General features: G+C 37.3%; 1 protein-coding gene across 1 annotated transcript; it reads right to left on the bottom strand.

The window, feature by feature from the left end:
- Window positions 1–4,945: 4,945 nt before the first annotated feature.
- On the bottom strand, window positions 4,946–11,922 carry LOC122659956 (serine/threonine-protein kinase/endoribonuclease IRE1a-like). Its single transcript, XM_043855121.1, has 7 exons — window positions 11,713–11,922; window positions 10,637–10,898; window positions 8,278–9,746; window positions 7,243–7,415; window positions 6,894–7,140; window positions 6,126–6,429; window positions 4,946–5,276 (listed from the first exon to the last, which is right to left on the bottom strand). Exons 1-7 carry the CDS (start codon window positions 11,886–11,888, stop codon window positions 5,130–5,132), a joined length of 2,778 nt encoding a protein of 925 aa, XP_043711056.1. The 5' UTR covers window positions 11,889–11,922; the 3' UTR covers window positions 4,946–5,129.
- Window positions 11,923–13,488: the final 1,566 nt, after the last annotated feature.

The following is a 13,488-nucleotide window of genomic DNA, read 5'->3' as shown; positions in this document are numbered from 1 at the left end:
TGGGAGAATAAGCAGAGATATAAAGGAAAACAGACCTTGATATCGTGCTTGAGACTCGCGATCTTCGATCATGCTAGAGGTAGCTTCTGCAGGTCAAAAAGTTCTTTCGTTCTGTATCCACCTCATTCCTCTTTTGCATATGCGTGAGAGTGGGTGGACACTCTATTTCCTGCTAGCAGCTAAAGAATCTTGTGTTGCTTTTTTCACCCAAAAAAATAAAATCTTGTGTTGCTTTTACATATCGGTGTTCTGTATTTTCAGCCGTATTATACACGACGGTCGTTTCTCTAGTCTTCATGTTTTTTTCCCGCTGTATTTTTTTTTTTTTAAAAAAAATTGGTCTATATTTTTGTTTAAAAATTAGGAGGCAAAAAAATAACAAAATGGATGCTTTGCTTGGCTCATTAACCCAATGGCCCACTCAAATTGAGCCAAGTGGCATGTGGTGTGGCGATTTACAACAGTATGGATATGAATGATCCATTCTTGGATTAACTAATTAAAGAATAATCTTAGGGGTGTCAATCGGACGGTTTGGTTTGAGTCGGTTTCGATGTGGGAATGGTGAAATCGAAATCAAACCAATAAGAAAAGTTAGGTTTTGAGTTTACATCGGTTTCTTTTATCAGTTTGTTATCGGATTGGTTTCAAATTCGGCCCAGTTTGGATTTGTTTTATCATACATTTATATAAAATTATAAAAAAATATATATGAATTTTAATGGTTTTGGGTTGTCATTGGTTTTCTTATCGAGGTAGATTGGTTTGATTTCGATTTCTTTTGGTTTTTTGATTTGTTTGGTAATCCCTCAAAACCAATACCAACCCAACAAGATTTCGGCTCGATTTGAGCTAGGCTCTTTCTATTTGGTTCAGACCGGTTTACATTGGTTCGATCCCAACTTTGACACCCCTAACTATAGATGGATATTTTGATAGTCAAAATAAATTGTACATATAATTAACTGGCTTGTATGGTGACCTTGTACCAGACTACAGGAGCCGTTTCCGTCTTCCACAATAAATCTGTTTTCTACTAAAAACAAAAAAGAAAACTGGCTTGTAGTGGATTGTTTGTTTCCATACACTTTCAAAAGTCCATATTTATTCTTCTCATCTTTGACTTTTTCACTATTCTCTATGACCTTAGTTTTCTCAAATAGAATTTTAATTTGAGTTTTTGGTTTTTTTGGGAGGGGAACTGGGGAGGTCTATCTATCGGGGTTTTACTAATCGGTATGCCGATATCGATACAATATCTATCGAACGATTTTATCTATAAACTTCAATAACAATTGATTTTCTTTATAATTTTACCCTTATCACGAATTAGTATCTGTTTCCATCGATATTAATACAAATTGACCGTATTCGACCAATACTTAATCTGATACCGATTTCTTGAACCTTGATACATATTTGACTGCCAGGTGGACTGTCACATGCAAATATAAAGTAAATTCTTTCAAGAACAATACAATACTACAAAGCCATAGGAACCAAGGGATTAGAGGGGGAAGGATGGGGGGTGCAAGAAGGAGAGAGCCTCTCCTCGGCGAGAAGAAAACAACCAACTCCGTTAGTAGCAATTACTGGAACTCTAGGGAACCTGGGGATTGGCAGCAATCGCTAGCGTTCATCACTAGTAGGGATGTAAATGGATAACCGAAATCCGAATCCGAATTCGCATCCGTATTCGTTTAGGGCATCCGTATTCGTTTAGAGATATCCGGAAAATAATCCGAATATTCCGATTAAAATCCGTCCAGAAAAAATCCGAATACTTAATAATAAAAATTAAGTAAATAATGATTTTTAGGGTTTTGAAGATTAAACAAGTTCTAGAATATGATGAAAAGAGAATCATGATCTAAGAGATATGGATTGAGAGAGAATTGTATCCGCTAGGGGGAGGAAGGTCCGGTTACACAAGGCGATATGTAAACGGATGGTGAAAATCGAATCCGATCCGCATCCGAATCCGTTTAGAGGTATCCGTATTCGGCGAGGAAATATCCGGCCCGATCACATCCGATCCTCCGTATCCGATCCGAATCTGATCCGCTTACATCCCTAATCACTAGCATTACCCACCCCTACCCCCAACCCCAACCCAGCCTAAATTCTGAAAACCAAAACCTTAGAATCATCTGTGCCTATATGACCACGTGCTTGAGTGCCTATGTGCCCTGCCTACGTGCTTGAAGTAGGGGGTGTAAAACAAACCGGACCAGTCAAACCGAGCAAATAAATCCAAACCGTCGAACTGATTCCCTATTAGGCCAACTTCGATTTGGAATATTATGAAACTGGTTGAATATCAAACCACACCGGGCAAACTTAAGTAAAAAAGACGGACCAAAGTTGATACAAAACCAATAAATAAAAAAAAATCCATGTTCTTCCATAATCGAACTGAACCCAATTGATAAAAGTCTAATGAGAGTAAACCGAAATAGACCAAAACAGAACTGGAGAGAAACCAAGCCTTCCCTTATCAGGCTAACTTCAGTGGGCCCCATGATATTGTTACATGTTTTCATGCGTTGTTCACATCTAATTAGAACATTGTTTCTACCTCTAACAAGTGGTATAAGAGCTGATGGTTGGCAATCAAAATTGCAATCGTCAATCCTAATAAATATTGAGCACATACATATTTCGAGAAAGGTTAATTTAAGATCAACAAGATGGTGAGATCAATAAAATTCGAGGTAGAGAAATTTGGCAACAAAAATTATTTTAACTTGTGGTAGTGCATAATCAAGGACATCTTGATGTGATAGTGCTTGATTCGACTGTTGGTAGGAGAGAAACCGGAAGGAATATCATCTAAGGAATGGGAAGAACTGGAGATGAAATCAATAAGCACCAGCTACTTGTGTCTTCCAAATAGATAAAGTATCGTGTTTTAAATGAAACCTATACTACTAAATTGTAGAAAATCTTGGAACAATATATGTCTAAGTCCTCCCTAAGAGGGAGTCTTTCAAGGAGGTGGGGCCTTCAAGTGAGTGGATTCTTCGAAAGTATGGAAGAGTAGGAGACTATAAAAAGAAGCGAGTGAAAGAACAAGAGTGGTTACACACCATGGAAGAGAAAGAGAGTGAGTGGTGACTAAGTAAGAAAGGGGAAGAGGGAGGGATGTACAAGGGATTTAGGTTTGGAAATCAAATTACGAGGATTGTATTATATCTCCTCTTTTGTTCTTAGTAGAAGACTAAATTACTCTATGGACGTAGGCGATATTGCCGAATCATGCAAATCTCGTATCTTCTGTATATGTTTGTTTTATTTCTTGTGCTTGTTGTTTTTGCACATACACTTTCGTGTGTCGTATATGATTTTAGTTTTGTGTTGTACATGTTTTCATGTGTTGCTCACATCGGAAGCAGAATGTTGCCTCCAAAACTCCCCCCACCCCCAACAAATATAGCCCACACATTATGCTTCTCCCCCAACACGAAGGGTGCTGCAGCGGCAAAGAAAGAACCAAGGGAAAGAAGGTGACAACACCATCACAATTGTATGTAGTTCTGTCTAGTGTTTCTGATGAGGGCAAAGCTTCCAGATCGGGTTCAGTCAAGCCTTGACGAGACAACAAATGTGGTAATGTAGAACTTCAGCGAAGAAGAGTTTTTGAAGGGGAGAGAGATGCAGAAAGTTGCACAGAACGAAGAGAGAGAGAGGGAGGGAGGGAGGGAGGGTGGTGAAGGAGACCGGAGAGGGAGAGGATAGCAAATATTTTTTTAATTATTATTTTGTTGACCTTTTTTGGCCAATCCAGAAAAGGAGACCAGTGTACCAGAATCCGCTGACCCCAACAGATTCTCACAAATCAGGGATCAGATTGGAATCACAAGAAACTATTCTGATTACTTGAACCTTGGCCCACATCCCTTTCTTTTCTCCTTCTCCTTTTCGGCAAGAGATCAGTGTCTCGTCGAGTAGTCTGCACCAGCATGGGGACAATGAGAGCGCAAGCGATCTATTGTAATGAAAATTTTAATTTTACTAGGGATTGAATGGTAAATTCACATGGTCCCATGTCTGGGTGTGGGAACCCCACAACCAATTAACATTCTTTTTCCCATAAATTAAAAAAGTTCCCTGTTCTGTTCAATTAATGAAACTTACCTGATAAAGAATACGCACATATACTTGCATCATTTAGGGATGCTGTTGCTATTCTGTTCATTGAGTATTCAGAAAATATTGGCTCCGTTTGGTTGCAAAGAGATTTAAAAGAAAGGTAAAGAAAGGAAAGAGAAATTTTTAAAATTTAAAAAAAAAAATTTTGTAATCATTATCCCATGTGATTGTACAAATCATTTAAATTTCTTATCATATCTAATAAAAATACATTTTACATGTCCCATTTATTTTACATTTTAAACAAAAAAGAAATGGATGCAAAGTAAAGTGACTTTTAATAACCAAATATTGAATGATTTGGAGTTAAATATATCGTCACATGGGATAATGATTAAAAAAATTCATTTTTTAAGTTTGAAAATTTCACTTCCCTTCTCTTGAATTCCCCTTGCAACCAAACGGAGCCAATACGAATTGGCCTTGTCCCAAATTTGAGCCTCAAATTGCAACATTTATGCTCCCATCTGTCTATGAGATTCATAGGTACTCCATGCGCGTTTTGAATGTCCCAGATTTTTCAATGCTTTGTCTTACCACTCGGCAATTTCCATTTGGACCTGAAACTTTAAACGTGAGCAAGGGGGCATTTTGGTCTATTTATCCACAATATTTCAGCCCGTCCAATCTGCCACATGACACATATTGTGCGCAAACCAGTTAAAGTTACATGGTCTATGACGACCAGGAAACCTCACAAACCACCCATTTTACATTGAAACAAATGAAACCTCGGTGATAATTAACAAAATTCTTGCTCCTTTCAGCTGTAACTGAATTAGAAGAGCCAGGGAGTAAAATGAACATTCAGATTAATTAAGAGTAATTCACATAACAATACAATTACATTTATTATTTACAGTTTACATAAACAATAAATAGTTAAATACAGGGTGCCTACATTGTTAAGAAACTTACAAGTGGAACATCTCAGTACGTCAGGGCACTTTATGACAACTAGAAGAAGCAGGCTAAAATTAGAACAAACTATCTTTAAAATACTTTGAAAAGCATTCCTCTTCCCTGCAGTATGTGCATATAACTTTATATACCTCAATTAAGAGTTTGGGGAATCGACATGAAAAATAACCATCAAATCCTTCGGGAACTGGTCCAAGAATTTCCTTAAACAAACAATAAAACTAAACTTAGTACAACATGAAATACAACACTTTCATATGAAAAAAAAAAGATGACAGAAATAAATAACACTCAAACATACTTGGCAAACATTAATTAAGATACTTAACTTCAAACAAAATAGGCATATCACAGGCATAGGCTACATTCAGGTGGTTTTTGCATTGTCAAGTGGTAACCACTGAAACAATCTCTAAAACAAAGATGGATTATTATGCACCATAACCAAAACTATCGGTGAAGAAAGTTCGTTCAACAATAGCCCCGATGATATACTACAAAACCTGAAGCCAAGTTCCATGTCTTGCATAGGTTTAGAATAACGAGGTTTTGAGTCTCACTACTGACACCAAAGAAACACGTGAAATTCACTAGATGCAAATCAAATTTTAGATCATCTAGTTCCATACAGAATTCAAGACAGCACAAACCAGTTTACAACACATGCCCAAAAAAGTAATATAGTTGGTCACTTTGTGGGTGCCATAAAGAATATTTAGCAATTATGAAATTTTGTATAATGCCTGATACGACTTAAAATGAAGACCATATACGGATTTGTATATGCATGCATACTAACATGATACAAATTTTGGTCATTCAAGTCATTTTATGTCAAAACAATCTTAGATCCAGTCAATTGGTCTAGGATGACAAGTGTACATCAGAAAAGGTTAGACAGAAAGCTTCTGCAACCAAATGACTATATATCTATAAAATATCTCAGCTGTGAACAATGAACTGGTCCTGGGTTATGTTGTGTGTCATGTGTACATCAAAGTCGGCACAGTTTCACAAAATGAACATATAGTTATTAGCCTGAGGCAACATACCTGAATTTGTTTTGGAAGTTCTCCATAATGATTCAACTTGTTTCGCATGACCCGTAATAGATCACGAGTACTACCAAACTTATATCGCCTGTAACGGCCAATATTATTGATGAATGCAGCTTCCATCTTTTCATCCCATTTCCCACCCAAAGCAACAGGTGCAACACTTTCTAATGCGTTTAGTAGTTCAGATTCAATTCCTCTATCTTCTATTTCTATCCTGTCACTGGTGTCTCGAAGAAATGAGAGCCGTTTCTCAGAATTCCAAAACAAAGGATGGCACAATATCTCCATCGCCTTGGGCCTAGGGGGGACAAAATTAGAAGAACCAGGTGAATAAAATTAAAAAAGATAATTCATAACCCAAAATCAAGGAAGCACATAAATGAATTTCTTGCATTGGGATATAACATTTAGTAATTGCCTAAATTGGTGCATTCAGCTAACTGCAATCCAACCAATACAACTGAGCTAAATCAGACTCAGCGCACAAGAAACCAATTCAATGTTCATGAACATACAATCAGCTATAATTTGATTTGTAAGAAAATAAGGTCTATGAAACAAATCTCTCCTTTTTCTTTGTGAGCGGGATGCCAAGGGAGTGGGAATTAAAAGAAATTCTATTAAGTTAATTGATCAAATTAGAAGGAATTGGGGAGGCTGGGCAAGGAGCGGATTGGCTACTAATAATCTTCATCAATCAGGAGACAATGCACTACTTGTTGAAGGGAATAGAACTCGAACCAAATAGAACCAAAAGAATACCTAAATAATGGATCGGGGTTTAACAGCTGAAGGAGAAGATCCGTAGCTTCAGGAATATGCTCTACCAGGAAAAGATCCATCTTGTTCTTCACAATATTTATATCACGTTCAAGATGGTCACCAAATGGATGTCTACCTCCAGTGATGCAAAAGAAGAGGACACAGCCTAAACTAAATAAATCTACTGCACGTGTTTGGCGTCCATGAAGGAGCTGTTCAGGTGCTTGCCAACCTGAACTACCACTACCTACAAATGAATCAGTAGAAGAAAGTCAAATATAAAGAGTTAATGAATACCACATATAAACATGTGCTTACTGTAGTCAGTAAAAAGGTTATTAATAACTACCAGTAGCACTGTGACCCAAGGAAGACATATCCCCAATAAGGCGCCTGCTAATACCCATGTCAGAAAGTTTTGCACATAATGATCGATCCTTTATGATCAACACATTTTGAGGTTTCAAGTCTCTATGAATGATTCCCAGTTCATGCAAATGTGCTAGGCCACAAACCACATCCCTGCACAATAGGTAAATAAGGAGAAGCATGCATGTTCAGAAACAAACCAAACTCACATGGCTGAAGGATTTTTTTTTTTTTTTTTGGGGGGGGGGGGGGGGGGATGCAATTATTCTATTAAGAACTAGACAAAATATATCTAGAAATAATCCCATCTTGAACAAATAAAAAAAAACCGTAACAAATATTTTTTTTCATAAAAAATCAACAAGCAGCATATGCAGTTTAAAGATATGAATGCAATGGAACTTTGACTATGTATCTGATGCTGTTGAGGCAGCACATCATCTAAAATCTAAGGAGTTCTTGTGGAAAAGATAGATTAAAGAATACTGGGAGCATCTGTTGCCTACCACTCAGGGTGATGTTTTAATGTTAGGGAAGGGCTCAAAGAACTCTTTGGGCAACATAAATAATTCAATGATGAAATTATTTAAAAAGGATGATGTGGGGCTATAATGTTGCATGGGCAAGTGGAAAGTACTAAATATTCTCAATTTGCCCTTATGATAGTCTTCAAGACAACAGCAAGCAAGGGCAAGACAAATCCATTCACCAACCAATCAGGAGAATTTAAAGCATCAGATAGTAATCTTATAAGATGGCAACATAGAACAGCTAAAACAAAAAAGAAATATAAAATATGCACATATGACAGAAAATAACCCTAGGAGAAGTGGTGAGGAAAGATATGCATAGCTTAGGCCTTGTATCTTGTATGACCTCGAATAGAGCTGATTGGAGAGAAAGGATCCATGTAGCCAACCCCATTTAGTTGTGATAAGGCTATGTTATTGTTGTTGTTGTATAAGATATGCACATATGACAGAAAATTGCAGTTGCAAGAGGACTTTCAACTAACCTCATAAGTTTTAGCAGTTGGGGTGAAGGATACCAATTCCTCTTCCACAATTCAATATCCTTGCTAAGTCCTATTGCTGAATCCAACCGAACATTATACTCAGTCATTGAGTTTGTTGCCTGATCCTTATTAAATGTAGAATTTGGAGAAGAATCTGAGTATGTTTGAATCAAATCACTTAAACTACAAGTACAACGCTCCAGAGAAAGATAGACAAAATCTTGATCATACTCCACTCCATACCATCGAACAATATTTGGATGCTGATCAGATGCAATAAGATTTTGAATCTCTTTAAAAGCCACATCATGATGGGTTTTCACAAGACGTTTGACAGCAACAGGACGGCCATTATAAATTCCCTCAAGAACAACAGTACCATTGCTTCCCTTAGCAATTTCCCTGCTGGATATGAATAGCTGCCCAATCTTACGTCCATCCACACCACCATCAGACAATTTTGAAATAGACCACAGGGGGTTCTTATCATTTTCCTCAGTGTGTGGAAGCTCATCAGTTTCTTGATCATCACTTTCAGATGAGACATGTTTACTATTTTTCTCATTGTTGATATAGTTTCCTGGTTTACGAGCTTTCTTCTTTTTAGACCCTACAGTGTGCCCTTTGGAATCCTTCAGCCGCTTATTCATCTTACTTTGTACTCTCGAATGGTACATGACAAAGCCCGCACTGGACAGTACAAGAAGTAGAGATAGAGTGATGAATGGCACAAGTGAACCAGTAACATTGTCAAAATACTTCACCACATCCTGCTTGCCAGTATCATTCATGCTCACCATGTGCCTATCTGCACTACCCATTACTGTGAGACATGTTTTCTCCACTTCACAGTTTTTTTCAACATCATGAGGAGCCCAGTGTGAATCATCGGACTTTGGCAATAAAAATTTATGGCTAGGAACAGGTTGAGGGGGCACCAGACCTTCAAAAGGAGCCTTTGGTAGTTGATCAAATGGAGAAAAGTTTTGTAAGAAATTAGTATCATGAAGTCGGATGACAGAACCCCGTGTCTCAGTATCACCCTGATATTCTAAACCAAGCCTAGTTCTTGTACCATACGGAGCAGCAACAGATGAACTCTCACTTCTTTGACAAGTATCAAGAAGCCCAATTTCAGCAAGTGTCATACTCCACAAGATCTTACCCGAAAATTGAAGCGAAGAAGACTGAATTTCATAATCAGTTCTTGTGATGCAAAGTGGATGTACTGACTTCGGATCCATAGCAATGGGCTTTACCCCTTCCTCCATATCTTGTTTGGATTCAAGGCTTGTCTCTTCATCAATCTTCATTGGTAATGTAGATGGAGCAATCTCATATGTTTTAAGCACAGTTCCATTCTTGGCATCTACAAGAAAAACAGTAGTTCTCTTTGATCCAAGAACGATGCTTCCATCTAATATAATTGGTGTTTTTCCGACGAATTCTTCTGGGGTTCTCCCAAGTCTCTGGATCACAAAATAGAGAAAAACAATCAATAAACAGCTATTAGGCATTTACTGGCAACAGATAGAACTTTTAAGTAAAATCAAACAGGAAAATGATATCCTCCACACAAACAGCATGCTTGCATCAAAGCAAGGACCCAATAAACACTTTAAAGGCCTTTTCAAACAAACAACATTCTCATTAGATGATCTTTATAACCGTCTACTTTGTGAACTTTTTTGGACTTCAAATATTTTATATTGACCATCCAAAAGAATGCAATAGGCCTAATTTTGTACAATCAAAGAAAGAACCACTTAATTTAACCATTTTAATAACTTTTGTTAAAAAGAACTCCATATCTCTGCATCCAAAACCCCTCTAGCTCCCCACCAATACTTGGCTCTTGCCACAAGAACCTTCATTTTTACATAATTAACAATTATTGTGATTTTCGTGTATGAATTGCATCTTTGAAAATTAGGAAAAATTGAGATTTAATGGAAAAGTCAGTTTGTGCTTCTATGTCTGCAATCCATACAAGTTTAGGAATTTGCATTAACTGCCTTTTATGTTGTCAACTATGACTGCCGCAGTTAAAATGCCCAGCTTGCTCAATGCAGATTTAGGCTTGGAATCAAGCATATGAGGCAGGCCCTGAGACTGATAACTCCCACATAAGAGGGTATTATTCGTGTTTGACATATCCTACGTCCCATCTTACAAAATAAGAGAATACAAATCAATCATCAGAGGTTAATAATTTAAAACCATAACGATAATTTGCTAACTAGCCAAGACCAAACCCGTGAACAACTTATGTGAAAGACAAACAGATGACCATGAAATCCTCTTGTCCTGACAAGCATTTGTCAAAGATAACAGTTCATGGAGACAGTATTAATCATACCATTTTTTTACCAGAGCCCCTGTGGTGCACATACAGCTCCCAGTCATCTCCAGAATCAATGAAGAAGTCATAATTTAATCCAGAGGCATTTTCCTTTTCCTTGTCCTTATCGTGGTTAAGAAAAGCCTGATACGAAGAATGAATGGGCGGACCCGACTTAAATGACCAAAGTATCTTTTTAGATTCAATGTCTACGGAATAAATCGTACCATCTGGAGTAGCAACGATTGGAAGGACATCCTCTTGTCCTGTGTCATGTGCACTGATCAAGAGGACAAAAATAAACAATAAGAATAATGACCAAAAAACAACGGTACAAAGTTAGTTGAAAGATCATAAAAGGAAACCAAAACCATTCAGAAATTTTATAAAATTGGAATTCGGAGAAATTACACATATGTTCAATAAATTGAAGGCATTGTGTCAAAAACTTAAGATAAGAGGAATTTTCCATAAACATAGCATAGTCTCAATCAAACATACATTATTCTGCCAAAAAATAAAATAAAGCAATACATTGAAATCACTGTTACGAATACTAACTTTGTGAATATCTTCCATCTACTGGTAAAAATTAATCAGAGACAAAAGGGAGGGGGAGGGGGGGGGGGGGAGAGAGATAGATCGGATCCTTTCCACTTCGAGATGCTGCTGTCAAGAAGGGAATTGGCATTTTTAACAAGAGATTGGACCAAGAGCATTTCCATTCACCAAGTATCTCATGTCCCCCAAAAGGGATTTGATTTGAAGGACTAAAAATCGGAACGAGCAAACAAGTAGGTGGCTGAACTTCAACAGCTGACCAGTTAAAAAAAAAATAGAGACTTGCCAAAGTTTCAAGCAAAACAGTGTGCTTGGATTTGGATTCACGGTTCGCGCTAACTCTCAGGATCAGAACTAAGAAGGTAAATAGCTAAATAGACTGTAAACTTACGAAATCCCAATTCGGTTCTACTCTGTATCCGTATACTATGATCACTATAATTATAACTACCAAATCTATAGAAACACAAACCTTCAATACATTAAAATTAAACTTCACTCCAATTCTCAAAAAAAAAAAAGCCTCTACTCACGATGGAAACGACAGTATAGATCTGGTCCCAGCAAACATTGTGCTATCTAGACCGTCGGCATAAGGATTGGAGATGGCAATCTCTTTGGAATCTAAATCCGGTAGATCTCCCTCAGAAGCGGAAGACCCCGCAAAGAACAACAAACAGCAGAGAATAAAGAGCCAATAGGATTTCATCAGTACGATCGAAACCAGACCCGAAACGAAGAGAAGAAGGGTAGGATCACCGTAATTTATTCGCAAACAAAGACAGAAAAGGAGGATTGGAACGGGGAAGAAGTAGGGTAGAAAATTGAAGAGAAGGGAAGAGGGAAGGAACTTGGAAGATTCCAAACCTGTTCCCTTCCCGTACAATTAGGATATTTAGGGTGTCTGTTTACTCCAAGAACTTAAAAGCTGTCCTTATTGACGATTTTGAGTAGGACAAGTAATGGCACAAAAAACGTTCCTTTTTTCCGGACTACCGTTATCGGATATGGTATCGGTTTGATACCGATTCTGATTGATAGTACAACCAATAGGATAATGACATGTGGCTGAAGATGTAAAATGATTTAAAAAATAATAAAATAATAAAAAAAAAAAATCAATATCGTATCGTCCCAATATATACCAATATGAATCGTCCAATTCAATCAATTTGATACCGATTCCTTAAATCATTGTCCTGCTCATTAGGGTTGTCAATCGATTGGGCCCCATTGATCACTATCAATTTAAGGTTCTACATTGTTTCCGTCTATGAAAGTAGTTGGGTCTCATAGACCAAGATTCTATAATTGGATTCAAGGTAATTGGGTTAATCGAATTTTAGACGGGTTAATTGCTTAATCGGGCTTAAACAAACCATAATTGAACTATAATCGAGCAAATTGGACTTAAACAGATTAATCAGGTTATAAATGATCGATTATCAATCAGAAACAAAATTCGGTCAACCCTAGTTGGGGCTGTCTGGCCACTACCTTGCATCGGAAACACTTGATTATTAATTAGACAGTGTTTCAACCAAGCATGTCTCATGCTCAGGACAATTTAAGATGTTTAAACCATTCATTATTTTTGGGAAATTATTTGACGATCTACTTCGCATTAAGAGCATGAAGAGTGGTTACTCTTTTAAGTTTTAAAGTATCTTGTTACCATCATATCTGGCTAGTGGAAGAAGCAGGTTCAGATCGGGATTGGAATTGGCTAGAATTGATTCAGAATCTGTAGGTATCAGTTTATAAACACCATCATCCTAGTTTTCGAACAGAGTTGATCCGCAGCAGAATTGGTTGGACTTAGAGTCAACTTCGGACAATTCCGACCCAAATTGGTGGAAGATCAACCAGACTTGGCTAATCCGGCCGATTTCTAAATCCTTAGGTGAAATTCAATCCTCCTTTTTCAAATTCCAAACCCTGATCTTCTGGATTTAGGTTCTTTATAGTTTCTCAATCGGTCAATCCAGTCCGGGCAGATTTCAATCAGACCGAATCAGTTATTGGCATATAATGAACCAAACCAAAACCGAACCATTAAGGTGAAGTTCGATTGCTTGTTGCATATTATTACAATCCGATTCAATTTTTGATTTTTTTTCTATTGGTTTCCCATAATGGATTATAAATTTATAATCGATCCAACCCATACAGTTCAGTTCAACTTTTCGATTTCGGATCAGTTTTCAGTTACGATCGGGATTCAATTGACCCAACCAGTTAGGGCTGGAATTTGACAACCCCAGCTATAATAACTTTATAAGCAATAGACCACTATACTTTTTCCTTAT

The sequence above is a fragment of the Telopea speciosissima genome, chromosome 4 (genome assembly GCF_018873765.1).
Source record: "Telopea speciosissima isolate NSW1024214 ecotype Mountain lineage chromosome 4, Tspe_v1, whole genome shotgun sequence".
NCBI classification, from domain to species: domain Eukaryota; kingdom Viridiplantae; phylum Streptophyta; class Magnoliopsida; order Proteales; family Proteaceae; genus Telopea; species Telopea speciosissima.
Note: the sequence above shows the minus strand (reverse complement) of the source record. Positions and strands in the feature narration are given on the sequence as shown.